At 33.9% G+C, this 27,715-nt stretch overlaps 4 protein-coding genes across 9 annotated transcripts in view; 2 read left to right on the top strand and 2 right to left on the bottom strand.

Moving 5' to 3' along the window:
- Window positions 1–27,715, top strand: part of LOC125827593 (COP9 signalosome complex subunit 4) — a 242,593-nt gene that overhangs the window by 103,227 nt on the left and 111,651 nt on the right. The window lies entirely within an intron of this gene.
- On the top strand, window positions 1,864–8,999 carry LOC125827597 (lysophospholipid acyltransferase LPEAT1). 2 transcript variants are annotated; one of them, XM_049506898.1, is made up of 9 exons: window positions 1,903–2,563; window positions 3,919–4,038; window positions 4,166–4,203; window positions 4,601–4,665; window positions 5,599–5,667; window positions 6,597–6,730; window positions 7,378–7,518; window positions 8,091–8,154; window positions 8,481–8,999. In XM_049506898.1, exons 1-9 carry the CDS (start codon window positions 2,033–2,035, stop codon window positions 8,498–8,500), a joined length of 1,182 nt encoding a protein of 393 aa, XP_049362855.1. In that variant the 5' UTR covers window positions 1,903–2,032; the 3' UTR covers window positions 8,501–8,999. The 2 variants fall into 2 exon arrangements, with proteins under 2 accessions (XP_049362854.1, XP_049362855.1); XM_049506897.1 differs by lacking the exon at window positions 8,481–8,999 and having other exon boundaries at window positions 1,864–2,563; window positions 8,091–8,479.
- On the bottom strand, window positions 9,719–16,639 carry LOC125827603 (deSI-like protein At4g17486). 2 transcript variants are annotated; one of them, XM_049506906.1, is made up of 5 exons: window positions 16,298–16,639; window positions 12,776–13,042; window positions 11,333–11,620; window positions 10,153–10,246; window positions 9,719–10,044 (listed from the first exon to the last, which is right to left on the bottom strand). In XM_049506906.1, exons 2-5 carry the CDS (start codon window positions 12,984–12,986, stop codon window positions 9,894–9,896), a joined length of 744 nt encoding a protein of 247 aa, XP_049362863.1. In that variant the 5' UTR covers window positions 12,987–13,042; window positions 16,298–16,639; the 3' UTR covers window positions 9,719–9,893. The 2 variants fall into 2 exon arrangements, with proteins under 2 accessions (XP_049362863.1, XP_049362862.1); XM_049506905.1 differs by having other exon boundaries at window positions 9,719–10,246.
- LOC125827585 (J domain-containing protein required for chloroplast accumulation response 1) lies at window positions 21,449–27,635 on the bottom strand. The gene is given in 10 exon segments (XM_049506885.1): window positions 21,449–21,801; window positions 22,608–22,784; window positions 22,959–23,036; window positions 23,120–23,185; window positions 23,491–23,558; window positions 24,170–24,281; window positions 24,449–24,951; window positions 25,032–25,768; window positions 26,981–27,409; window positions 27,411–27,635. Coding segments are annotated over 10 exon segments (2,304 nt in total). The 5' UTR covers window positions 27,506–27,635; the 3' UTR covers window positions 21,449–21,762.

The following is a 27,715-nucleotide window of genomic DNA, read 5'->3' as shown; positions in this document are numbered from 1 at the left end:
TGTCCACGTGCGCACCTAATTATATATCTTTTAAAATACACTATTAAATAGTGCACGAATAATAGGTCCTGCCCAAAATTTGAGATTGTTACAGTAATTTTGATTAAAATTCAGATATATATCAAACTATTTTCCTTTAAATCAATATCGAATCGAAAAATCAAAATTAAATTAATTCAATTTGGTTCAACTTTTCAATTTTTAATAGTTATATAAGTTATGCCCATCCCTACTTTCCGTCCTATTCTCAACTTGCTTTCCACGTGTTTAACTTCTTTTTCCTTCTGAAAACTCTTAGGCTCGTTTGGTGTGAGGTATAATAACAAATAGTCCCGGGATTAAATTATAGTACCGCTTATTTTGTTGTTTGGTTGGCAAGTTCGGGGTAACTTATCCCGGGATTAATAATTAGTACCGGGATAAGTTATCCCTCTCCTTGGGTGGTATAGTAATCCCGGGATAACTTATCCCGGGATAAAATAGGTAAATGACAAAAATGTCTTTTTCAACCCTTTTGTTATATCACTTTTTACATTAATGAAGGGCATTTTTGTAAACAAATAAATTGTTCTTAAAATTTATTATTTTGAATACAACAAACCAAACACTCAATAAAAAATAATTCCAACACAACTTATCCCATCTTAACTAATCCCAACATAACTTATCCCAACATAACTTATCCCATCATAACTCATTTTCAAACCAAACGACCCCTTAATATCTAGTCCTCTATTTTCTAGGCCTTTCCATATATCACCCTATTATTTCTTGTATAGTCCAATTATGCGCGATCAATTAATTGAATTACACTTTTACTCCAATCTATAATAGTCATCTTCCTTTCTATATAATTTCATTTAACCATTTTAATGTTTTATATTCAAATTAAACTCTAAAAAGTACTAATATGCCCCACTCCCTCTTTTCATCATGATAAATACACTATAATCAAACAATTTAAAATAAATATAACAAAAAATATATTTTCTTAGGAGTACAATAGGACATAAGTATACATGAGCAGAAATAATATTTTTTACTTCAAAGCATGCTCATCTATCTATTGTTGTAATAATTTGAAAGACATAAAATTGAATGTTATTTCCCCTTTGAGAAGAGCAGGCCGGGGGAATGAAGATTAAGGGTGTGTTCGGTACGATGAAAAATATTTTCTTAACATGTGTCTTTTTTTTTTAAAGTATTACTTATTTTTTCATGTTCGTATGTAAATAATATTATTTAAAAAATATTTGTATATTACTAGATAAATACTATAATATATAATACTTTCATATAATTTCGAAATATATAGTTTAGAAATTAATAGCATAATTCATATAAAAAATTGAATGAGTTATTTTCGCACTCGTAATTTCATCATTTCTTTTCAGACAAAATAGTATTCTCTCCAATCTTCATTCACTTTTACTTGTTCACTACATTAGAAAAATATATCTTTACTTTTACTAAACACTTTTAACATATCAACACAAAAAAAATAAATTTCCCATAGTTTTATTCAATAAGTACTAATTACCTATTATCTAATGAGTACTTAAAACTAAACACCAATTAGTTTGAAAATCATGTTACTTTACTAATATCAATCATTATTTATTAAAAGAGACGTACAAAGTCTACAGAGAACAAGAAAAATAAACGAAGGGTATTTAACTAGTTTTATTTATTTATTTAGAATTAGAATATGATAGAGTGTGTCCGAAACATCACAACATAAAAAAAAAAAGAAAAAAAAAGAGGTATGTAAATGCAATACTATAAAGTTGTGGGACATGATTATAGTTACAACAAAAGAAGTGATGAGAAAATGCTATTAATTTAAACTTTTAATACTTTATTGAATTTGTTTCTTCTTTATTTTTTTCTCTACAGAAAAAATTATAGAGTTACCCAGATCTACGAACAAATTTCTCTTTCTGCAAAAAAACATTAACAACAATGGCTATCCAATAGAGAAGAATAAGAAGATAGCATCCCGTTGAGAATCAATCACCGGGCACCGGAAAAAATGGAGTCCGAGCTCCAGAAATTACCACAACCCGAAACAACCCGACCATCACAACCCGAATCCATTGATGAAGGATCCACCAAAGATGATCGTCCGCTTTTGAAACCCGACCCGACTAACCCTCAACTCCAAGTTCAATCGCAGTCATCTAGCCCTAGTATTGAGGAATTAGAGAAGAAGTACGCGCCATACGTGAGGCATGATGTGTACGGGATAATGGGTCGGGGCGAACTGCCATGGACAGAAAAGGTGCTTTTGGGTATTGCATTGGTGACGCTTGTTCCGATGAGAGTTATTGGGGCAACGACTGTTTTGGTGGTGTATTATTTGATTTGTAAGATTTGTACAGCGTTTTGGGCTCCGAATCGTGAGGATGAGCAGGAGGATTATGCACATACGGGTGGGTGGAGAAGGACTGTTATGATGCAGAGTGGGATGTTTCTTTCAAGAGTTATGCTTTTCGTTTTTGGATTCTATTGGATACATGAAACTTATCAGCCTACTAATCTCAATGGCAACTCAAATAATGAGGTATATTTAATTTTTGATGTTTAGCTTTTAGGCGTAATTTTCGAAGTAGTTTGTCTTGCCTTTTATGTTTATTTACTCATTTATCTTCATGTATTGGATGAGGGAAGGCCAGGAGCTTACTTGGTACTCCCTATTTTTCAATTTATTTGTCTGGTTTTGATTTGCACGCAGAATGTACCAAATTGTACTTTAATCTCGTAGGCTTAAACATGCACGGAAAATTGGAATTAAAGAGTTAAAAAGATTGATTAGAAAGGAAAGTAAGACAAATAAATTGAAACATAAGAGAACTTTTTTAAAATTATTATTACTGCTTAGGTGCTGTTTTTTCTTCCTCTAGTGAGTGTTGACCAAAAAAGGGGGGTGAAGGGTTTCCTAATGGAATGGATGTTGATCCACAAAGGCGACCCCACTAGTTTAAGGTTGGTATGTACTGATTTAGTTGTAGTTATTGAATGTTGATTTTTCTAATTCAATCTTGAGGTACATCACTTAAGTTGGGCATGCATAAGTAGAAACTTGCTCCTCCTAAAAGTTTTTTTTTTTTTTTTTTGGGGAGGAACAAGCCTAAAAGTTTTGGTATTTATTTTGGTTGCCGAGATATTTGGGATGGATGTGTATATTGAGGGGAGGGAGGGTTGCATAGTGTTGGCCATTGGGTACGTGCTGCAGAAGAATTACTAGGGCACCTCTATATTACCATTATGCAATTGGATGCAATTGAATAGCAAGTAGAAAAAAATGAGAAGTCATAAACAATTGGTCATTGGATGATCTTACCCTTACTTTTGGGTTGATTGTTGAACCAGTTAAAGGAGTACCTAGCAATTTTACATGATTAAGTGCCTTTACTGCTTCATAAAGTAATGCTGCGCTGTACCCTTATTTTCTGCTTATTCACACTAATATATGGATGATTAGTAGATAAACTTGGTTCATCTGATCTGTAGATTTGTAGCATATTCTTCTTAGTTTTTCTTTTAACCAACTACAGTTGGACTGGTTAAAGAAGGAACTTCTAGCAATTTTACATGAACTTACTCTGGTTCATAATTAAACAATGTTATAACCTAATCTTATGCTTATACACACGTACCTATAGAAGTTTTGTTCTATTGATCTGTATTGTCGATCAACTCGAGGTCAGCCTCTCTACCCCACCAAGGGTAAGGTTAAAGTCCGCGTAGATCCTACCCTCCCCAAATCCCACTTATGGGATTACACTAGTTATGTTGTTGGTTCATTTGATCTGTGGTTTTGTGAACAAATTTTCTTCTTAAATTGTTGTTTAACTAATTTTCCTGGTTTTCACCTGCTTTGACCTGTGACGTGATACATTTTTTTCTCTTTGTCAGGATGGATCAAAACAGCAGGCTGAAGAACTTGAAAGACCAGGGGCAATTGTGTCAAACCACATTTCGTACCTGGATATATTGTATCACAAGTCTCGCTCATTTCCTAGCTTTGTTGCTAAGGTCTGTGACTTCTTTTACAATCTTGGTAAAATGAGATTTAGACAACTATTTTTTGTTCGATGGAGCCACTTTGGGCACACTTTGCTTAATCTCCTGACCTTGCTTCTTTTTGTTTTTATTGCTGAAGAGATCAGTGGCTAAGCTTCCTCTGGTTGGTCTAATCAGGTTAGTTATAGTATTTATTAATATATGGAATGTATTTATTAGTGGTTATTACATATTCCTTTATCTGCTAGTATCAAATTGTTGAAAGAAAGAGAAACATTAAGAAGATGTAGAGAGAATGTTTGAAGTCAAATGTCTTACATCTAAGACTTTTTTATTCATACCATTCAACGTACCTAGATACATCTACTAGATGTGGAGTACTTTTATACACTATCTACCATAGTACATCTAAGTATAATTTTTATTCACTTTCCCTCTCGAACAATACGTGAATCTGATATATTGAACTTTTCACATATGCTCACATGACATACATATGCTTGGTCTGCAAGAGTTGATGGATCATCACAAACTCCATACAATTGCTAGTGATTGTTGATTTTTTTTCTTTCAGCAAGTGCCTTGGCTGTGTGTATGTCCAGAGGGAATCTAAATCACCTGATTTTAAAGGTGTCTCAGGTAATAAAGATATTGCACTAGATTTGGTACAATAATATAGCTCGTTTGTTTGAGGAAATAAGAGAAAGTAATCTTGTATAGAACTCTGCATTATTGATTTGTTTAAGTCACACAATGAATGCAGAAATTTAGAATGATAATTTAGTTTCGCTTTACATCAAGCAAGGTTTTGCAACCTTCATGTCTTAGAAGATGGGGGAAGGATAACTTTTTTACACCTTCTATTATATGTATGACACTTGCGTATTTCTTGATGTTTGACAACATGTTAGTAATGACACAATTTTTACTTGGTTTTGAGGATTCAAATTGGTGACTTTTTACATTTTAACTGATATTTATTTCATTAAACTACCTATTAAACCATTTAGTTAATTCCTTTGTGAACTTCTAAACCATTGGCTTAATTCCATCACTCCTTATATAGTATACAAGTTAAAATAATAGTATCTTAAACTTCAGGCTTAGTGAAAAGAAGTTAGATAAAATGGGATAGAGGGAGTCTTTTCCAATCAAGGCGGTTGAATTTCTTTTACAAAACTATTTTGGAGTCATGGAAATGTTTATTGCTATATAGATTTGGTGTGTCCGGAAACCTCAAGGTAAAATCTTCTGCACCATGACACTTCCTTAGATGTAGTAGAACCCTCTTCTTAATGGTATTTAACTTCAGTGTTAGGCTTTACACATAGGTGACTAAAAGTAGTAAGGATTTGATCTTCAGTGTCTTTTTTATAGTTGTAGTAAGCAAGCTGAATAGGGCAAAAATGTAGCCTTTTCTCTTGTATTGGAATGTACAGTAGGATATTCTTTGATCATATATTTTTTACCTCTTTCCAGCTTTCCCCTTGTCCTTTACCCTCTCCTCCTTTTCATATGGAATGCAGCTTTAATTTTTGCCACATCCTTGGGATTAAACTTATACAATTGCAGGTGTTGTAAATGAAAGGATTCGTGAAGCTCACCAGAACAAATCTGCACCAATCATGCTGCTTTTTCCAGGTCAATGTTGCTTTTAGTGCACCAACCGACTGACTTGTGTCTCACATTTTACTGCACATTTCTTCTACCAATATTTTTCTGCTTAACACTGATCAGTTCATAGATGAGTGATGGTAGATATGGGTTCTTTTGCACAGTGAAAGAGAGGTAGATAGAGAGGGATATCACATCTTTGGCATTTATTTAATGTTATGAGTATACCTAAAAATTTTCTAGCTGTTTGTTCTTCACCAGACTTTATATTCTTTTCCTCATGGACATGATCTTCTTCCACTAATTTTTTTTGGTAAAAGCTTTTACTAATTTGAATGATGTGAAGTTGTTCATTGAGTTGATAGATCAAGAATCTATTAGACTTATTTAATGAATTCAAACATTCTTTAGTCAAATTATTTTTTGATCTTCTATTATATCTAAACCTTGGGTATAGTTGTAATATGAGACTTCTTTAATACACTTAAAAGTTTCTACCTGTATAGACTTGATCTGTGATTGACGTCCAGCATTTCAAGAACTCTGTGTCAAAAACTTGATTTTGGAGGGTTTTTTTTTTTGCTTCAAAGAATGAAATGAATCAGCATTCATAACATTATGATTCGGTGTACATTTGAAAGAGAAGCTGAAGGATATTTTGGGGTTGTAAAAATGCTAAGGGATAATAAAGTAAAACACTTGGTCAAACTTAAAGAGCTTTTATACTGAAGAGCCATAAGTTAGAGGTGTTTATATAATAAGTATATTTTGGTTTGTTTTAGCTTAAAAGCACTTGGCTTAAAGACCAAACACCAAAATAAGCCAAAAAGTGGTTAAAAGCTAGTTTGATGACCAACTTTTAAGCTAGAGCTTTTAATTTATTTCTTAGATTCTCTTGCAAAAATCGACTTCTGATGGTTTACAACAGTTTTGATCTGTTATCTTTTTCCTTATAGAGGGCACAACCACAAATGGTGATTTTCTCCTTCCTTTCAAGAGTGGCGCATTTCTCTCAGGAGCTCCAGTGCAACCTGTGATACTAAGATATCCATACCAGAGATTAAGTCCTGCATGGGACTCTATATCGGGGGTAAGTATTTGGTGATTTGAAACGTGCTTTGTCATTTTAGGACACTCTGCCACATGGTAGTACTCCATCTTCAGTGAATGATTCAGTTTCATAATACTGTGCTTTGTTACAGATACAGGCTAATATTCATGCTCCCTCCTAACACCAATGATTGTCTATTTTGTTCATCTTAAAACATGTTATGTTGCTTGTTTTGGTTTTAAGAATTATCATTTTCTTGCATTCAGCCATGTATTAATTGTTTTCCTGCTTTTGTGCAAATGAATACTGCATTATAATTTTCCTGCTCTGACAGTTAGTGTAACAGAATACAGATACGGATTATAGAATTGTACTACTTTGTTGGGATCTTGGTTTCTTGACCACAAAATAGACAAATGATAGATTTTTTAGATGAACTTTGTGGCACCAAGTTAGTCGTTACAGCAAGGAAAATTAAGTATCCAATACCTGAATATTTGTTCTGATATATGAATATACCGCTGATTGCACAAAAGTTCTTGTTGGGATATGCATCTAATTATATGGTCGATTGGTTACATTTATAATAATTGTTCATAGTCATCAGTGTTATACTGCTAAATAAAGTCATGAATTATATGAGACTGGTTCTTATTCCTAGGATGAAAATGCAATTCCTTTTGCAGGCTCGGCATGTGATTCTCCTTCTCTGTCAATTTGTAAATTATATGGAGGCAACCTGGTTACCTGTTTACTACCCTTCTCAGCAAGAAAAGGATGACCCTAGACTTTATGCTGAGAATGTTCGGAGGTTGATGGCTCATGAGGTATGTTTTGCATGCAATTTTACCTTAATGACAAGCTCAATCTTCATATTCGAAGAGTAGGAACATAAAGTAAATCTGGAGACCTGTTAGAAATATGATTTGCTAGTTTTATGCCCCTCTTCCCCACTACAATTAGAGGAACATACTTCATAGTTCATTGACCATTTTGTAAGAATGAAATTTCATTCAATGCATCCTGCTCATAAGATGTGGTTTTGTAGAAAGCGGATATATTTCTCTGCAATCTGGAGATGGCAAGCTATGTCCCCTATTGAGTTTATGTTGAAATTGTCTTTAGAAATGTTGTTTAGAAAATAGGAGTCCTTCACAATTTGGAGAGTCTCCCATTATTCCTGTGCTCTTATGTTTGCATTCCTTGAAAGTAAGAGCTAAGTATCATGATCTCTGCACTGCAAACAACAGATGCTTATCTTTATAAAGTAGTATTCTTTTCACCTCCTCTTGTGTTCTCCCTAGGCATGTAAAGTAAATAAGTGAATTTATTACAGGGTAATTTCAATCCTCTGTATACTTGTGTGCGGATTGATGATCTCATTCCTCTGGTCTTGCAGGGTAATTTGTTACTTTCAGATATTGGTTTGGCAGAGAAGCGAGTATATCATGCTGCTCTCAATGGTAATAATAGCATGCCTACTGTTTTCCATCAGAAAGACGATTGATAATTTCATCGCCTGGGCACTGAAAAGATATCTAATCCAAGTGTGATGCTAGTTGTGTTGTTTCTGAATATAATGACAGTGCGGTTGTCCTCTATTGTCTAAAATAATAAAATTTGGGTGTACTGTCTTTGTTGATATCCTGGGTGGACATTTGTTGTTCAGGTTTCCAGTTTGAGCGGTTGTATGTGTTGTATATCATGTGTTACATGACAATTAGGCAATGTTTTAACAAACATCTTTGGACATTTGTTTATCTAAAGAATCTCTTTGGTGTTCCTGCAGGTTTGTTTTGTCAACAGTAATTCGGGTTCGCCATCTGTATATTCATTCTGTGATTCTATTATTTGCAAAAGTTATATGAAGATAGCTTATCCAGATGAAGCATTCTTTGTGTCTATATCAATGAAAATGGACCTATGGACAACATTCTTTGGCCACAGCCAGTGGTTACATGCTCAAATATCTCTGTTTCCTATTCATTTTACCTTCCGTTTTGACAGACCCAAAAAGGTGAATTCAGTGTAGCAGCTAGTGCTGCTGGCTGGGTTGAATGTAACTCCCAAGATTAGGTTAGTGTCTTCCCTCTCTTCCGGTATGTGAATAGACTCCCCACTAATTTTCCTTGACGATTGCTCCTGAGCTAAGACATAGAAGTCGCTTCTTCACCTGCATTTTGGTTATCAGGGGTACTAAAGGTTCTTGTTCATTTTTTTTTGTTTTTGGCTAAATGTATTCAAAGATCAGAAATCAAGTATGTTGGAGGCACATCAACACTAACTCAAATATCATTTCTCACATCTTGAAGTGTTTGTTTCTCTCTGTGTCTCTTTTCTGTGTGCCTTATATGCTACTGAAGATTGTCACTGGAGGGAGACGCGGTTGTTGGGTGGGTGTTGTGCAGATGCAATGCCATCGATATAATTTGTATGCTGTTGAAGATTGTCATTCAAAAGAGAGAGGACAGAGATGCCATTGATGTTATCATCGTGTTCTGTAAATTTGGTCCAGTAATTCTTAGCATCACATCTTTATTACGTTTCTCCCTATGATGAACTAATTTGATCAATATATTATGCCAAAGTTCATAACACAAAAAAGTGAGCTTATGTGGGTAAGGTGTGCAAAAGTAACAAGCTATTTATAGTGCCACATTTCACCAAGGTAACTAGAAAATATTACGCGATAATGTAAGCTTTATCTTTCTCTGCGAAAAAAAATAAGCAACGATAGATACATGATCTCCCTCATATTGCCTAACAGCCTACACAAATGTTAACGACTTACAGTTGAAACAATTGTAGTATTCTGCAGTAAAAAGTAACAGCAACTTAAACTGGAAAACGGGACATTTTCATGTTGCAGAGATGAGGAATATACAAATATGTCATCCCACCAAATCATTAAACTTTTTCAACATGTTGCATCTCTTAGTAGAACGACGTGGAAAGTGGATTGTTATTTTATGTGGATGCATACTCGTGTGATCAATCGATGAACGAAGCAGAAAATTACTCAAGATACAAGGGACCAAACAAGGAACACAAATTGTATATACTGACAATGCCACATTACACATAGTATACCTTCTTAAAGAATGTAAATCTATCATTCTATAGTTTTCTCAAAATACCATATGGGGTAGCCTTCACAATTTTTTTTTCAAGGAAAATGTGATCACAAGAGAGTACATTATGTTTATTTATCCTTTGAAGAGCATTTGGTAGACTTTCTCAACTCCAAAGAAGGTAAGCAACCTTTAACGGGTGACTGTAGAAATAACGAAGACGTAGATAGCTTCTGTTGTCTCGTTGAAATCGAAGAAAAACAACTGAAAGCACTTCTCAGCCTTCTCTTCTCACCATCATATTCTGGGCCATTTGGTTCGTCTTCGACAGCAGATAGCTTCTGTTGTCTCGTTGAAATCGAAGAAAAACAACTGAAAGCACTTCTCAGCCTTCTCTTCTCACTATCATACTCTGGGCCATTTAGTTCGTCTTCGACAGCAGCAACTTTCAAAGCCTCAGGTAACATGCAGTTGAATGCTGAACCTACGCAGACAAAAAAAAAAGAAGCAGCATATCATGAACAATACTTTTTCCATTTTGTTTTATACCGCGGTGCTTATTAGGGACACACAGTATCAAAAGTATTTTTGGAACTTATGGTCAGCTATGACACTTTTATGGCTATAAGAGCATTCCATTAGGGGTAAAGAGTTCTTAGATGCCTAAAGCTTTTATCTTTGATCATTTGACGTTGAGAAAAACTGTTCCTCACTAGATAAAACAAAATTTCACTACAACCAAGGAAAAAGACAGATAACATCTTGGGAACAGACTAAAAAGGAAAATATGCGACACGAAATGGAATAGGAGTAGTAGTTAATAAGCTTTTCTAGAAAATATGAACACTCAATCTTTGTTTTTTCTTTTCAAATAGGACATAAAAAAGGAGCATATATCCTGTACATTCAGGAAGTGAGACTCATCCACAATGGCTAAATGGCAATATGAAGTTATCATTTTTATTTATGAACATCATCTCAAGCAGCATGCATCATCATAAGCAGATAATGTGCTTGAGATTGCGCAAGTATACAAGACAACTTTTCTCAAGGTCTGATTAGGTCCAGTGACATATAAATCTCATAGATACTGTTAACAAACTTATGGAAACAAAATAGTACGATGCTTTTAGCTATACTTTCCGTGGAAGGAAAACCAAAATATGGACAAAGATATACTTACTTAAAGAGATGTAAATGTTCTATTTCAGGAAAGTTGCGTTCTAAAAATGAAGAGTTATATCTCTAAAATGGAAATTCGAGATTAATTACTTGCCGGACATATGCAATAGTATCATATAGAGCAAGAGAAGCCACCAAATTTGTGTACTATAACTGAACCAATGGAAAATGGAACCTTTTGGTATGTAATTAATACTGCACGTAAGGACTTGAGTGCCAAAATGGCGGGAAAATGGATTTTTGTTGTGAAGCACAGAAAGAAACAAAAGATAGGATTTATTTCTCTATGAACCACATAAATTGATGATAATTAAAAGCCAGAACGCATTCTGGGCAATATTAACTGTAGACACAGCAAAATAAAGAATGGTGGAATGGCAAAGGTTACCTAATTTTGCAAGCCTGTTCACCCATTTTGGAATCTTTTTCCCTGTCAGCTTGTGGCATATATCCTTGCAAAAATGGTTGCAGTTCTTCACGATCAAGTGATAGGAGTCACCATTGTAGGCAGCAGCTTGATGCTCAATGAACTCTCTAACCTGATTCGGATCCAGCTTTGTAGTCCCAACAAATATTGACTTCCTAAACTTAAATCCTGGACATTGTCGCGGTTCAACTTCAAAGACACCACTGGTTGGGTAATCATGAGCTCCAAATGCGTACTCAACACCATGAACTGTGAAGTAAATGTTACATTAGTTGAAGTTCAAAAATATGAGGCATAGAAGAAAATTGCTGACGTGTCTTTTCTTAGCAGTAGCACAAAATCATTTTCATCTCAAGCTTCACATGCTAGTGGAATATTCAGAGAACCTTGAGGTTTCATTGGACTCAAAGAACTTGCAGAAACTGCATTTTTTCAATGAGAAACAGATTGCAGGTACCAAGTAAACACACTAGATGAAAAGAGGTGATATCTATAGAACCAAAACTGCATAAGTATCGTCTTCAGGAAGCATTCAAAGATGAACTGAGAGGTGTCAAATGCTATAACACGTCAAAAGTAGAAATCTACAAACAAACTGTGATGCAAACCAAATATTTATTAGACATGAAAACGTTACGAATAAGCTCCAATGCATGCTCATATATTTACCTATCATATAGAGATTCAAACTGAGAATGAAACAGTTCTAGGGTATACTACATGAATATACCCTAGACAATACATGACACACCTGCAACTTACCGAGGATAGGAGGATATGGAGGTCGAGGATTATGGTAAAAGGTTAGTAGGTAGTCAAGTATTATCTAGTTCCCCTATCAATATTATTACTCTCCTACTGTCTCATTCTTCGATTTTATTCTTCGATTTTATTGTTACATGTTGTTTCCTTTGCTTCAGTTATCGTACATTTTGTTGTTGCTACTTGTTCTCTTCTAAATTATTTTTAGCATGGCGTCTACGTTACTATATTTGTTTTACTCACTTGCCTTCTTGAATCTGCTTTACTTGAGTCAAGAGTCTATCGGAAACAACCTCTTCACCTTCATAAGGTAGGGGTACGGCTGCATACACACTATCCTCCCCAGACCCCATTTGTGAGATTACAATGGTAAGTTGTTGTCTTCGTTACATGATATACCCTAGAGGCAAGTTTCAGATCCTGAATTTAAGCATCACAAACATTTTTAATCTCATTAAAGCTAAATGAAATATACGACAGACAAACATATGATAATGTGGTACATATCATCTTGTAGATGCAATTCTATCATCAATCAATTAGTAAAATCGAGGTTTAAAATAGAAAAAAATCCATATAGAACCATATATTTACAAGAAAAGGATAATTTCCCTAGGTGCACACTTAAATAATATCTCTTACCTTCCACACCAGAATGGTAGATGCCAAAACCAGCCCAGTAGACATAGTTGTTCATTGGTGTCAAGTCATACACATTGAGACAAACTGGTGTCTCACCAGGAGCAAAACGATCCGACTTCGTTTTGGGGAGCAAACAAAAATGTGCTGATGATTTGGTCTTCAGACGGAGGGGCATGACTGATTTCCATCCTTTCTTTGATTTTAACGACATTTTCCTTTTACTATGCAAAATAAGATTCACTCAAAGCCCACCGGCGTCTTGTACATCTGCATTAACAGAAATGCATAAGGCTTCATACTAAAGTTTAAGAAGTCAGTCTTCAGAACAAGAAAAGAAAAAATCCAAAGAGAAAATCAGTAATGTACCAATGAAAGAATCTTGTACCAAGATCAATAATCATTGCTGTTTTCTCACAATACAATTCCAACGATTTAATAGAAACTTGCACCAGATGAAGTTTAATCATGCAAATGTTTCTATGTACAACCAATGATAAATATGAGAACAGCAAAGCAAAAGGATAAAACACTAGGGCATGTTTTCCATCTAAAAGAACATATCAGTCTAGTTTTGTCACCTCCATAAATCGAGTTGACATACAGATTTGGATCATATATAAGTTCGTCTCAAATTAGAACTAGTAACCATATGATAATGATAAGTACAAAAACTAGTTGTTTTCATGTGTGCCAGTACACCAGTACAAAAACAAGACCAACCTATTTGAAGAAAACATTAGCCTTGTGCTTTCAAGAAATTTCCTTATTTACACTACTTGGCTAAACAAAATCACTGGGTTTCTATAAAAAGATTTAGAGGGAAACATGAAATGTTTCATAATTGACCACGTATAACATGGCACATACTGTTTGCTAACCTGGAATCTGTCTTCTGAGAGATCTAATGCATTATATATGAAACCAGAGGGAAGAACAACATGCTGGTAACAAACTACAATATGCTTGCTCTATCTGACTACATATCGTCCATCCAAAAACCAACTTTTTTTTATTGGCATGCCATGAAATATGTGCATTATAATTTATTACCAAATCTTTCGTACCAAATGTTCTCCATCCAACTTCACATCAGAACATTACAACCATTGCACTTGACGTAGCACATTACAACCCTTTGTCCATGCACTTTTAATTCCTTAAAACAGACATATCACACAATTGCAGATTCTTTTTGTGTTTTACATTGGAAGATATTTAGCTAACAACCTGCTTTTACTAGTCATGCTATTCTATGATACAGCTTGATCCTTTGAGGATAATAAATAAATATATAGCTGTTGCCACCTTCCATTTTAATCACCGGCCATTGCGACAAGGCCCTACTATGACTTCTGGAAGTTTGAATTGTTCAATTAACAAATGAGTATTTAAACAAACAAAGGTAAGTGAACATAGAACAGTTGTGAGGAACTTCCCATAAAAGATTATTTCAGAAGGAATCTTCAGTTGGGAGAGAGAGGAGAGAGGGAAGTTAAAGAAAAGAAAGAATATATCCATCTCTTTCATTTCCAAGAAAGTCAACTTTGTGGCATAAGTAGGAAACAACTAACTCTAGTATGTAATCCTCAGTAGTCTGCATCCATTATTGCAGCTCTTTCTTACATCTACATACTTTAATTCAAAAGCAGAATTGGAAGTTCAATTTTAATTAGCTCATTTAATAGATATTTGCAAATACACAACAGGGTCGTTTGGTTGTTGATTAGGAAGGGAATTATTCATGTATTAAAACTAGCATAACTAATACAATATCATGTTTGGTAGCTTTTTAGTTGCTTTGTATAAAAATTAGCACACCCAATATGGTGTTTGGTTATTAAAACAAGTATAAGTTATGAGTCAATTTTATGTATTATTTTATGCGAGATAGAAGATAGACTAACTAATACAATGACTAATAATACATGAATACTTAAACGTTAAATTAAGCCCTGTATAACTAATCCTAAGTAACTCTAACCAGCAACCAGATGGCCCCGTATTGATATAGACAATCTAATTGTCTGTTCGTACAAGCATAAATCAGACAGATTATTCATTAACTATTAACCATAACAAGCGTCCCTCAAACAAAACAAAAAAAAAAAGACACATTGATTATTATCTTTAACTATATAATGTCAATTTCTACCTAAGTTGAAAAGCATTAAATGGAGTTGACACTTCTTCATCTTTGCCGACGTACTGGTTTCAACTGTATACTTAGATAAGCTCCTAATCCTCATTCTGATGATTTTCTAGTCCAAAACTAGGTCAAAAATCTATGTTGCTTGGACTCTTCAAAAAAATCAACGGGTGTGTGGGTGCGTGTCGGCTACTCCAAAAGTAGTGCTTTTGCGGAGATCTGATACGGGTGAGGCAACATTTTTGGAGAGTCCAAGCAACATAGGTCAAAATAGGGAAAGGGAAAAAATGACTGTTCTAAAAAGGAACTCAGAAAGTAGTTTGACCAAAGTGTTCTCTTACATAATTATTGAAGATATTGATATGATTAATAACTCCCACATTTGGAAATGCAGAGAGAAGAAGGGATTGATAGTTCAAAAGTCAAATGAAAAGCTATGAAGTAAGCAGATCCCATAAATTATAAATATCCCCAAAATAACATAAATTAAAATAAATTAAACTTCTGTCTTTTTTGGACAAGTAATCACCACATAGCAAAGAAACAAACAGTTCACTATTCCTTCAAATAAAAAAAGAGCTATTATGTGACTCTTATCATTAGGAGTGGAGCCAGGGTGGTGGAAGGGGTTCATCCAAATCCCTTTCGTCGGAAAAGTACGTTCTATATGTAAGATCAAATCTGATATTTATGTGTATATATTGCATATTGAACCACCTTGACACAACTGAGAATCTATTCCGAACCTCCTTAGTGAAAATCCTCTCCGCGCAACTATGACTAGATTCAAACATGTACAGTAAACTTTATTCCTCCAAATATTCATACAAATCCCAGTTCTGAAATGCTGCTTTCTAAAGAAAAGGCCAATAAAATTCATGTAGGAAACCAAAAAAAGGTGCAAAAAGAAAATAAAACTGGAACTCAGAAGAAATAATGACAGAATCACAGCTTCAACATGTAAAAAGACCAGTATTATATCAGATCTTACAGCAAAGATTGAAACTTTTGCAGTGAACAAAAAGATTCAACCAATTCTTGAACAAGAAATAGCAGGTCACAAAATTTCAAATGTGGACAGAACTCAACCACAAAAATTTAAGAAAAATCCAAACTTTGCACAAAAATAAAATTCAAAAGCCACGGCATTTGAATAAACATCAAGAAACTCATATGGGGATCCAGGATTTGAACTCTATAAAGATTCAATCTTTAAGAATAACAACAATCTCTACTATTTATCATAATTTTAACGAACGTGTCAAAAGTACTGTGTTCATATAAACCCGATAACTTAAACCTGCATCTACCCCTGAATGAAAAACATTTCTAACATATAAAAAACGGAAGATGAAAATTTTAAATGAAAGACTTACAATTTTCCATTAGAAGAGATACCAAAGACTCCACCTTTAAGCTTTTCTTGACCATACACACACACAAAACTATAATGCAAATGGTGAAAAACCAGACAAACAGAACATCCCTAGTTGTGTCTCTTCATGAGTATTTCACACACATTCATGTTTTTCTGAAAAGATTAACAGTGAAAAAAGCTAAGATTTTCAGAATAAAGTAAAATTCTGCTTTGGTTTAATATAAGTAAAAGAACTGAAAAACAGAGAGAGGAATTTGAAGGGACCCTAAATTTCAGAAGCTAAGCAGAAACTGACAAAAGAAAGAAAATACAGAGACACGCACTCTGTCTCTCATTCCTTAATTTTTATTGGGATTAATAACATTTTTAGTCCTTTGATTATTGATAAAATTTAATTTTAATCCTTGTAATATCTGATTAAGTACATTTAATCTTCAATAACTTAAAAAGTTCAATTTTAATTCCTTAACTTGTGGATATTCATTAAAAAAAAAACTTGTGGATATTCACAAAATTTCTAAATTAATAATGATTTCTCTTATTTTATACTCCGATGTCCAATAATAGTTGTTTATTATTGACTTGAGACAGTAATTAAGAAGCAGTAAATGATAGGAATACTTTTACCAAATCACACTTATTAAATATACGTCATCTAAATGTTGAAAAATGAATTGTATGTAATAGCAAAGGTAAAATAGATACAAAGTGATAAATTATTCATTGATTTTATAAACTAGACAATTATTGTTTGACATCCCAAAATAACATAATGAACAAGTAAAAATGAATGGGAGGAATATTTGATAATAATATAGTTGAAGATTGGCTAGATTTTCTTTCTTTTAGAGACTTTTTTATATTATATTATGATTACGATCATTCGTCTTTTCATCACTTTTAGAGTGTAGACTTACTTCACATTAGTTTGGGTTGGTGAAATATTTGGTAGAGTGTATTACAGAAAGTAATGCTTGCATTAGCTTAATGTATTAGTAGTATCTTGTTTGGTACACTTTTCTAATTTATGCATAACTAATGCTTATATTAGTAATACACTCTATTGTGTATTGAAAAGTGTATTCTAATACCATCTATTTCTATGCATTAGTAATGCAATGGTTAAAGACACAATTGCCCTCAAAAGCTTTTTTTACATCTTTCCACTATATTTGTGGAGGGTACTTTTGTAAACAAACATTTTTTCTAAAAAAAATTATGTAATGCATAATATTTTTAGTACACCAAATCAAACATTGCATAAAAAAAATCTCATCATAACTAATGCAAGCATAACTAATACAAATATTACTAATACACTATATTTTGCATTATTCTTATACACTCTACCAAACGACCCCTAATTATCCGACAGCATAACATGTTTTGTTCTCATTATAAAAAGAAAATAGGTATATATGGATGTTACCTGATTTGAAAATCAACCCAATATGATATATTTCATGTATGAAGAGATCAAAGGCATATATGTTAATTAATTGAAAATTAAATATATTAATTCGTATATTATTGGAATTGAAATCAAAATCAATAAGTGAAGGACCAAAAATGCTATTATCCTCTCTTCTGTGGTCTTTAAAAGCTCTAAAGTATTTGTTTATATTTCTATTCCTTTACTGTGCGTCTTTAAAGCTCTTGGAATAAAGTTTAAAATCAGACAAGAAAAGTTACAATGGAGTAAATGACAAGCTAAATTGACCAAAATTTAATGAGAAAACATGTGGAAAATTTTTGCAAAGAAAAAAAAAAGATGGCATAATTTATTCTACATTAAGAAAAAAAGAAAGAAAGAAAACAATATATTATGATCCATTTTAATCCTTCAAGCAAGTTTTAATTTTATAGGGTAAAGATTCAAATTTGTCACTAAACTTATACGAAATGGTTTAAATATTATCATTAGTTAATAGTTAGGATTAAATCCATCATTGTGATTTACCAAATTAGCTCAAACATGCCCTTATATATTTACGGACAAAACATTAGTTGTTCCTAAATTAATTTTGTAAAACTTTTTTTATTAATATAGTTATTTAGTAAAAAAAATAAATTGTAACTTACGAATATTTTAGATCATAATCTAAAAATTCTTTTTAAACAAACTAAAAATAAATAAAAAATATTAGACCATCATCTAAATTATTTTAGAGTCAAACGACAACTAATATGTTATGATGACCTTAAAAAGTATTTGAGAAAATAACTATTAAACTCTAAATACAATGATAGCACATTGGGATTACCACGTGCCCCACATATGGCAAAATTTTAGTCCACCCTTTTTCTTTTTTCGCTTTTAAAGTTCGACTAATCTGTATTCGTGTTAAAAAGTCACACTTTAGAATGTCAAGTGTTTTCTATTTAAAATTCGAATCTCAAATCTTGATTTCGAGTTCTAAATATGGAGTCACCTAAATCGCTTTACCTTTAAAGTAAATTTTTTTAGTATAAATCTAAATTAATCGAATTGCAATATTAAACACCAGGATTATTTTTTTAACATATACAATATGGTCCTAAAGTTCCTATTGTCTAAGCCCTAAGATATTAAATAATATATTAGCTCAGCAACGTGCCATCTCCTATGTGTATCCTTAGAAGAAGGCAGGTTGGCCATAGAGACCAGGGTCATTTTGGCCTCTTCTACCAACCAGTCCCTACTTACATTATTTTTCTTTTGTTTTTTCTTGGATCGATCGATACTCATATTTAAATTCGATTAATTTAAATTTGTGATATATAAACTTAAAAAGCTTCGCCACCAAGATATTTTTTCTTATATTTGAAGCTTGAACTCAAAATATTTAATTAATAGTGTAATTTTTTTATTCATATCACCATGACCCTTAGGGGTCGTTTGGTTTGAAAATGAGTTATGATGGGATAAGTTATGTTGGGATAAGTTATGTTGGGATTAGTTATGATGGGATAAGTTGTGTTGGGATTATTTTTTATTGAGTGTTTGGTTTGTTGTATTCAAAATAATAAATTTTAAGAACAATTTATTTGTTTACAAAAATGCCCTTCATTAATGTAAAAAGTGATATAACAAAAGGGTTGAAAGAGACATTTTTGTCATTTACCTATTTTATCCCGGGATAAGTTATCCCGGGATTACTATACCACCCAAGGAGAGGGATAACTTATCCCGGTACTAATTATTAATCCCGGGATAAGTTATCCCGAACTTGCCAACCAAACAACAAAATAAGCGGTACTATAATTTAATCCCGGGACTATTTGTTACTATACCTCACACCTTGAGCTAAGAAATATTTTTCACTTTTTTAATTTTTTTTTAAAAAAAACTAATTTGTGAGTCACATTTTAGATAACAAATTGCAAAGACAGTGACAAGGTTACTCACTCTATCACACCAGGTCAGTTTTAGAAATTTACAACATTTTTCTCACAAATTGATTTTTTGATAAAATAAAGGAAAATTAAAAAACTTCTACACTTGTGTTGCTGCTTTCTGCTCAAAATATTCAAGAAAAGAACATGTTTAAGCTAAAAATGAGTTCAGATTGTACACTTAACTAACATTTTCAGTTTCTCCAAAAAAAAAAGAAGTAATAGAAGAATAGTGTTTGCTTTGAATTCCCTATCATTAACAAGTTGACTTTAAACTTTGTAAGTCACATGGAGGACCAAAACCAATAGGATAAGTGAGTATGTATAGACAAAGTATTGGAAAAGTTACTATATTGTTCGGTCGACTAATTTATCAATATGATTTAATAGTGTATATATTAGTATATATATTGTGTATAGATATGTATAGTACAATATATTTAATATAGAATATACACAACCTATATACTTCGTATATATTTTGTAAGCTAAACCACCCACAACATTGAGCAATAATTATTCCTTAAATTATGAATATTATATCATGGTTGTTGATTCATCAAAACTCAATTCCTTGCCATCAAATATATATTTTTCAGAATTTAGAATCTTTAAATTTTGAATTTGTCCATATTTGCCTCTAGAAAGTAGAACCTATATTCATTGAGTCACTTTTACAACACAGTCTTTATGACTTTAGAATATGATACTCCATGACATTAGTGGGAGGCAACTATGAAGTTGATTGTTTAAGGATTTGAATTTTCTACTACTAGTTATTTAGGCTTATCCTATTTAGGTCACAACAAGGGGTCCCAAATCTTGTTTTTTTCAATATTTCACTCAAAACATTATTTTATTTTATTGGAGTAGGACTTGGAGTGGGGGTAGGAGTGGGGGTGGGGGTGGGGGTAGGGGACCAGTATAGTAGCCAATTCCAAAAGGGCATGGATCTTTGGAAACTTAAATATTTATGTACCATTAAGGATTAGTTTATTGCAAGTACTAGTTCTTGCTCTACTACAATAATGCAAGTCAATTTCATCATGCACATTTTACAAGATTGACAGCTTTTTCATGAAGAAGTACAGCTGCTTGTGTCTCTTGTTTTTAAAACCAACATTAAAATCTGTTATAGGAGTATCAAGTAGACAAACACCAACTTTTTAGTGATCCAATTTTCGTGGACGTTTATTTGTAGTTATTTTTCAAGTGACCTAATTGTGTGAAAAACTTTTACAGTGTCAATGTATATAACAACAACATCAATATACTCAATGTAGTTCCACAAGTGAGGTCTAGAGAGGGTGGTGTGTACGCATCCTTACCCCTGTGAGGATTCAGAGTTGTGTTGATGTTTCAGAGATTTATAATCCAACTATAGGGCCTATTTGGATTGGCTTTTGGCTTATGACTTATAAGCCAAAAGCCATAAGTTAGGATTTCTAACTTATGACTTTTGGCTTATTTTTGTTATTTTGGCTTTAAAATAAGTGCTTATAAACACTTTTTAACTTTACCCAAACACTTCAAAACTGCTTAAAAGCTATTTTGGCTTAAAAGCACCTAAAATAAGTCAATCCAAACGGGGGCACTAAATTCACAGTTCCCACTGAAATCTTTCTTTTTAAGTCGAAAGGAGAGCAGTGGGAAAAGAGCATTTCGAAAGTACTTTACTTCAATCCTAGTACTGAAAGACGTAACTTCAGGAGTAGACTTCGGAATTACATCCACCCTTCCCTTTTTTGGGGAATGGTTGCAATCACAAGCAAGTGAAGCTAGGAATCTATTGACAAAGTTCATGCCACGACGATCTATATGGAAGGGTAGTTTTGTATAATAAGGCTAGCTTCCTGCTGCCTACTTTCAGATGTTGTAACAACTACCACTAACTCATAACTCTGCTGTAGAAAAAAGAATATATGAACTTTGATAAAAGTTTGTCTTCTATGTTTAAGTATAGAAAAACCAGATTTTGGTATGTTGTATGGAGTGGATATGTATGACATATTTGCCTGGTATGTACACAGATGAATAGAGTTTTTTCGTTTCCGCGCCTCCTCGGATACCACATTGCATATGTGAGTGTTACATAGGAGCAAGTAAGTTGAAATGATCCCAAGCTTCCTGCATCAAACATACTTAGCACTTTTATGATTCAACAATATAAGCAAAAGGATTTAGTCTCATGAAACATGGGGCAATTTAGTAGCATGGTAAAGTAATACTCCCTCCGTTTTAATTTGTTTGTCTTAAGTTCCCTTTTTTCAGAGAATGTCTTTTTCTTTTTTTGGCAACTCTTTAATTCTAGCTTTCCACGTGGCATGTTTGAGACCACTAGATTAAAGAACATTTTGGTACATTCTATCCATCTTTAATTTAAGATCACAACATTCAAAAAGTCTTCTTTACTTTCTTAAACTCCGTGCCAAATCAAAACCGGATAAACAGTATTGAAACGGAGGGAGTAGTAGTAGAATTATGATGTATGGAACAAGCATTGACTTATATGTTTAAACTTGCAAGATTTTCTGCAAACTTCATTTGCATGGTGGTTTCGTGTAGGGTTCGCATGCTACAGAGACATGTCACAAGAGGAAATGCTGCAGTTACATTCACATGATAATAACGTTGTTATACTTGGCTTCTCAAACCAGTAACCACTGGATCCTAAATTTTACCATAAACAGAATGTAAGCCTCACCGATAACCCCTCTTCATTGTTTAAATTGAAGCACTATGACGTACAGTTGCCGACCCCAATTTGTTTGGAATTGAGAGTTAGTTGATTGATTGAAATATGAAGTACGATACTAGATGGGATAAGAGAGTTAATAGGCCGCTCTAGGTAAATGTTTGTTTTCGTATATCTAGTGCAGATGCTAGGACTTTTGGCAGTGGAAAAAGTACTACTTGACAAAATTATAAGGTACCTGCAGAATATCAAAAACTTTTTCTGCAATGTATTTCTGGTGAGCAGCAGCTCCTTTTTGTTGGAGTTTATCTGGATGTATGTAGAGTAACGCTCTCTGATATGCCCTCTTCACTTGATTTCCTTCCATTAAATCCATTAAAGCCACAGGCTTCCATCCGCTATCAGGCCATAAAACCTATTTAAAAATGATTGTGCTTTAAGAATTAGCGAATCCCGACCTTAAGCAAAGGCATGTTTCTTTCCACAAATATAACAATAGAAACAAATTTTGTAAAACTTCAAATCATCATCATCAACTGAATCCTCAACATAAGCTACAGGAATTAAGTAAAAGAGGAAACAATCTTACTAATTGTAATGTTGAGAGCAATGAACGAATATTTCCTTTCCTCCCTTGTGACCATTGCTTAATTTTAGCATCTGAAGCCTATAAGTTCATAGAAAATGATTACAACCATGTTACGGATGCTCGAATGCAACAGAGTTACTGAGAAAAAAGAAATAAGTTACTTGGTTGTCCTCGGATTTTCCATTAGTTTGTGAAGCTGTGTCCTGATCTTCAAATAATTCTTCCACCTGCGAAAAGGTAAACTATCTCATCAGTATCACTTTTACGAGGCATTCCACAAGTATGCTGTCCTGTTTGATCATCGTAAACGTTAGTTGCAACGATCTGAAGTCATATGGCCTGTGACCAACTAAGGCACCAAACTGTACAAGTTGCAGACTCTAAAATTGGATTCTTCAGTTTTCTCTAATATCATTTCCCTCTTCTAATCCTAGCATTATTATTATTTTTTGGTTATGGAATAAAATTTCAATGCCAGATACATAAATTCTCACAAACAGTCAATTAATGAAACTTAGAGAAGTATACATACCACATAATTTCCACCAAAGAGATCATCCATGCTTCCAACTGAGACTTTTCGATCATCTCGTCTTGACTCTGAAATAAACATAGAAATGTGGAATTGATTTAAGGACTATAACTGCAAGCGGTGATGCTGCCAGTACCAACGGTTCTGTAACATGTGTAAGGATACTGTGGAAATGAACTATTGAAATTGAAAGAAAAAGACTAATTTAACTAAATTGAGAACAATAATGAAGAGTTAGCTGCTTATAGTTAACCTGAAATGATTTACCAACTTTTCTCTTTAGCAATATATTTTTCAGAAGAGAATAGGATCGGACATTCTCATGTCTCAACCAAGGTAGAAGCAGGTACAATATAAGTAAAGAAACTGAAACAAAGTTCATCATTCAGTGGGTCGGGATTCTTGTTTCGACAAAATAAATATTCCCTCTGTTTCAATTCGTTTGTCTTACTTTCCTTTTTGTCTGTTTGATAAAGAATGTCTCTTTCCTTTTTTGGCAACTCTTTAATTCTAAATTTACATATGACATGTTTAAGACCACAGGATTAAAGGGTATTTTGGTATATTCTATATATCTGTAGTTTATAACCACAAGATTCAAACGTCTTCTTTACTTTCTTAAACTCTATGCCAAGTCAAAACTAGACAAACAAATTGAAACGGAGGGAGTATAACTTACCATTAGTTGATGGAGCGGCCTTTTGATCTGAATAGTCTTTAGTCTGAGGAATCTCTGTTTTCCTTTGGGAATATTTAGTTGTTTTCTCCTGCTTGTTAAGATTTTTGTCTACCTGCACAAAGCAAGACACGGAATCAGAAATTTTACAGATCACTACCAATAGGACAACGATGAACCTACTGTCCCCGTGCCTCCATAAGTTGGGACCTCAAAATGAAAGTCTAATCCAATAAAGGAAGATTTTAGAAATCATAGGTGTACTAAGGAGGAGTTTGGTACATTAGGGGCTGCATCTTGCATCTTGTTAATCGTGGGCAACTGAACTTTCTCATTTGCTTTTGGCATGTTATAACTCTTTTCACTTTCAACTCCCCTATTGCTGCTAGCTTTCCATTTAAAGCTTTTACTTCTACTATCGCCTTCTTGGGGCGTTGAATGAACCTCATGGTTGAACATCTTTACAAAGTCTTGAACCTTTCCTTTAATTCCAGCTTTAGTAGAATTCTCGGCTGATCTTATGGGAGAACTTGGCAGACTACTTCTGTTTACTCCTGTATCTACTACAGTTTTTTTATCAGAACCTCTCTTCCCTTTTCTCTTAGCTTGTGAATCTCTTTTTTGTGTGTTTTCGCTAACTTCAACATCACCTTTCTTCAACTTCTTATCAGCCTCATCATCAATTTTCTTCACATTTTCCTTGACTTTAACATTTGTTTTTGCTGCTTGCGTAGCTTTGACTGTGTTACTCTTCCTTTCTGTTTCTTGTGCCATCTTAACGTCGCCTGCAAAACAATAAAAGACATTTTTTTATGTAAAGCAAGTACAAGTGTCTGTACTTTCCAGGTTGCAAATTAGAAAGTACCTTTTTCATCAGCCACATCAACTAAAAATGCACGTAGAGGCTTCAGCTCTTGTTTCTTGGTTTCTTCCGAGTTCTTTGTAATTTCTATCTGGATTCCGTCACCTAAACCTGTCTTCTTTCTGAATTGAGGTTCTTCTACTCTTTCAGTTGGTAACAAAGTGTCATAAACTCCAACATCATCTTTAAAACTCTGAACAGATTTTGACTTTGGAATGCCGAGAGTTTCCCCAACAGTAACATTTGCCTTGTCACTGCTCTCAGGTTTCTTACTTCTTGTACTAAAGGAGTGAAAATTTGCATCCCTGGAGAAGTTGACGTTTCCACCTAATGGCGAGCTGGTATCCGTGTTGTCTTTCTCCATCCTTGCATTGGAGCTAGGACATTTTTCAAAATTTATCTTCTCTTTAGACTTGAAATGCTTCCCTCCCTTCAGTGACACAAGCATAGGAACTCCTTTGCCTGCCCACTTGTATATGGAGAAATGAAATTGATATTCACTACTCGAATCTTCCATGTTTTCTCCGTTCTTCTTTAGATTCCCTCCTATATCTCGCTCATCGGATTCAGACATGAATCGTAAATCATCACCAATAACAGTACCTTCACGTGATAATGGACTTTGTCGATAGAATACAGGAGCATCATTTTTCATCTCTTTTTCTCGCTTCTTGTGTGGACTATGACTTCCCGAAGCAAATGTGGGAAGATCTGTGCCTTTCGTCAACTTGGCAGGAAGGCTGGACAGGAAACAAACACTTACAACCAATCTATGAAGCAACAATATGACAATTGCACTACTGCTTAGAAAATCCGACCACTACTACTACTGAAGGTAGAACTAGAATTGATACCAGCTAGAGACAGCAGTTCAGAACAATTCCAATAGACATACAATCGGCATATATATACCAACAACAACATACCCAGTGTAATCCCACAAGTAAGGTTTGGATAGGGTAGAGTATACGCAGACCTTACCCCTACCTCATGAGGTAGAGAGGCCATTTCCGAACAACCCTAGGCTCAACAACAGCAAATCAAAACAGTTATGAAAAAGGAAATATGACAGTAAAACGGACACGCCAACTAATAAGAGAAACAGTTCAGAGCATCCTGAGAAAAAGAACAGCAGCAACAACAAAACAATGCAAAACAGAACCAGCATATACCATTATTCAATACTAGCATGGTGCCCAAAAATGGACAGCTAAAGAACTATATATAATCTTCATTGACTCAATATCAAATAGAGTACATGTTAACATTCTTTCCTTTTTCTTTACAGTGTAAAGGCCAACTACTCTACTATAAAAAAATTCAGCCTGTTTTCCTTCTTTGCTGAGACCGGAAGTGGTGGATATCAAGATTATTACAAAATCCAGAATTTCTTTCTAGATTTATAGGCCTACACGTACACCTAACCGAGAAAACATAATCCATGTAGAATTCAATTTCTATGTACGGATATGTATAGATTTTTTACACTATTTAGGTTAAGTTGACCTACAACAACACAACTTTTCACAGCAACCATGATATAACCTATAAAATATTATAATCAGGCATACAAAGAATGAACTTTGAGCTTCAGTCAACTCCAAAAGCTAGCTCATGAGATGGACCAATTCTTTCTCATCTCACCGATTTGAGACTCAACACCCCTCTCCCCCTCCCCTTCCCCGCCCACACCCAAGACTGAACATCTAGAGCGTGGACAAATTTAAGATGGGGCCCAACATCAGGTAAACAATGAATTGAGATGAGTCTGACTCTGATACCATGATAAAAGAAATGGACTTTGGGCCAAAATGAATTGCAGAAATCATTTTTCCCTCATCCCACCATTGTGGGACTCAAAATAACACCACTAATAGCTAAAAATTCTGTACACTGACCGTATATATAAATTAAATACTTGTATATAAAAGAAAAAGAGGTACATAAAGTACCTGAATTGAGCTGGGAGTGAAGTACCAAAAGCTTCAATTTTTGGTGACAAAGGTCGAACAGGGCTTGAACTGTAAGATTTTTCCTCAACTTTAAATATATCATCATAGAAATCACCACCTTGATTCCGCCCCCTGTTAGCATTTTCTTCCCCGAAAACTGGCTTTTCATTGAATCCATTCCACGAATTTCGCGATACACCTGCTGAATCCTCTTCAGATTCTACTGAATCATTGAAACTGTGCCTTGTTCTTGCTTCTTGTACTGAAAATCGCCTCGGTGGACCTCCGAAAACATCGTTAAAATCCATGTCCATATCACTTGGTGAACCCTCAAATGATCTTTGTGGACCATAATCAACTAAAACATGTTCCTTTTGTGAAATTCTCTCCATAGAAAAAACACTTAAACTAATTATAACCGCCAGATGTATAATCAGTGCATATTCTATGTATATCAGCCGATCCCAAATTCAAATACAAAATTTGGCGGGAATTTGTTGAAACTCCAATTTCATTGAAGAACATATGGTGGAAGCCATTAATGCAAGTTTGAAGTGTACTTTGGTTTTTGAATGTTATGATTGTTGACGAAAATGATATGTGTTTTTTTTTTGTTAAATGCAAAACTATGAAAATTATGTGGATGGAACTTTTTTTTATGAACAGAACAGAAAACAGGTAAGTGGGGTTAGTACATTATGTGAATAGACAACATATCCAATACTTGAAGTTTAG

Source organism: Solanum verrucosum, unplaced genomic scaffold (assembly GCF_900185275.1).
Source record: "Solanum verrucosum unplaced genomic scaffold, falcon-dt-bn FXZP01000064.1, whole genome shotgun sequence".
Taxonomy (NCBI): Eukaryota; Viridiplantae; Streptophyta; class Magnoliopsida; order Solanales; family Solanaceae; genus Solanum; species Solanum verrucosum.
Note: the sequence above shows the minus strand (reverse complement) of the source record. Positions and strands in the feature narration are given on the sequence as shown.

What these genes read in the sequence shown, in the direction of transcription:
- LOC125827597 (XM_049506897.1), top strand. Translation starts at nt 2,033, where the DNA reads ATGGAGTCCGAGCTCCAGAAATTACCACAACCCGAAACAACCCGACCA. An exon ending in TTCCTAGCTTTGTTGCTAAG is followed by an intron (nt 4,039 to 4,165) that starts GTCTGTGACTTC and finishes TTATTGCTGAAG; the next exon opens with AGATCAGTGGCTAAGCTTCC. An exon ending in CATGGGACTCTATATCGGGG is followed by an intron (nt 6,731 to 7,377) that starts GTAAGTATTTGG and finishes TTCCTTTTGCAG; the next exon opens with GCTCGGCATGTGATTCTCCT.
- LOC125827603 (XM_049506905.1), bottom strand. Translation starts at nt 12,986, where the DNA reads ATGTCGTTAAAATCAAAGAAAGGATGGAAATCAGTCATGCCCCTCCGT. An exon ending in CTACCATTCTGGTGTGGAAG is followed by an intron (nt 11,621 to 12,775) that starts GTAAGAGATATT and finishes TTTACTTCACAG; the next exon opens with TTCATGGTGTTGAGTACGCA. An exon ending in GAACAGGCTTGCAAAATTAG is followed by an intron (nt 10,247 to 11,332) that starts GTAACCTTTGCC and finishes TTGTCTGCGTAG; the next exon opens with GTTCAGCATTCAACTGCATG.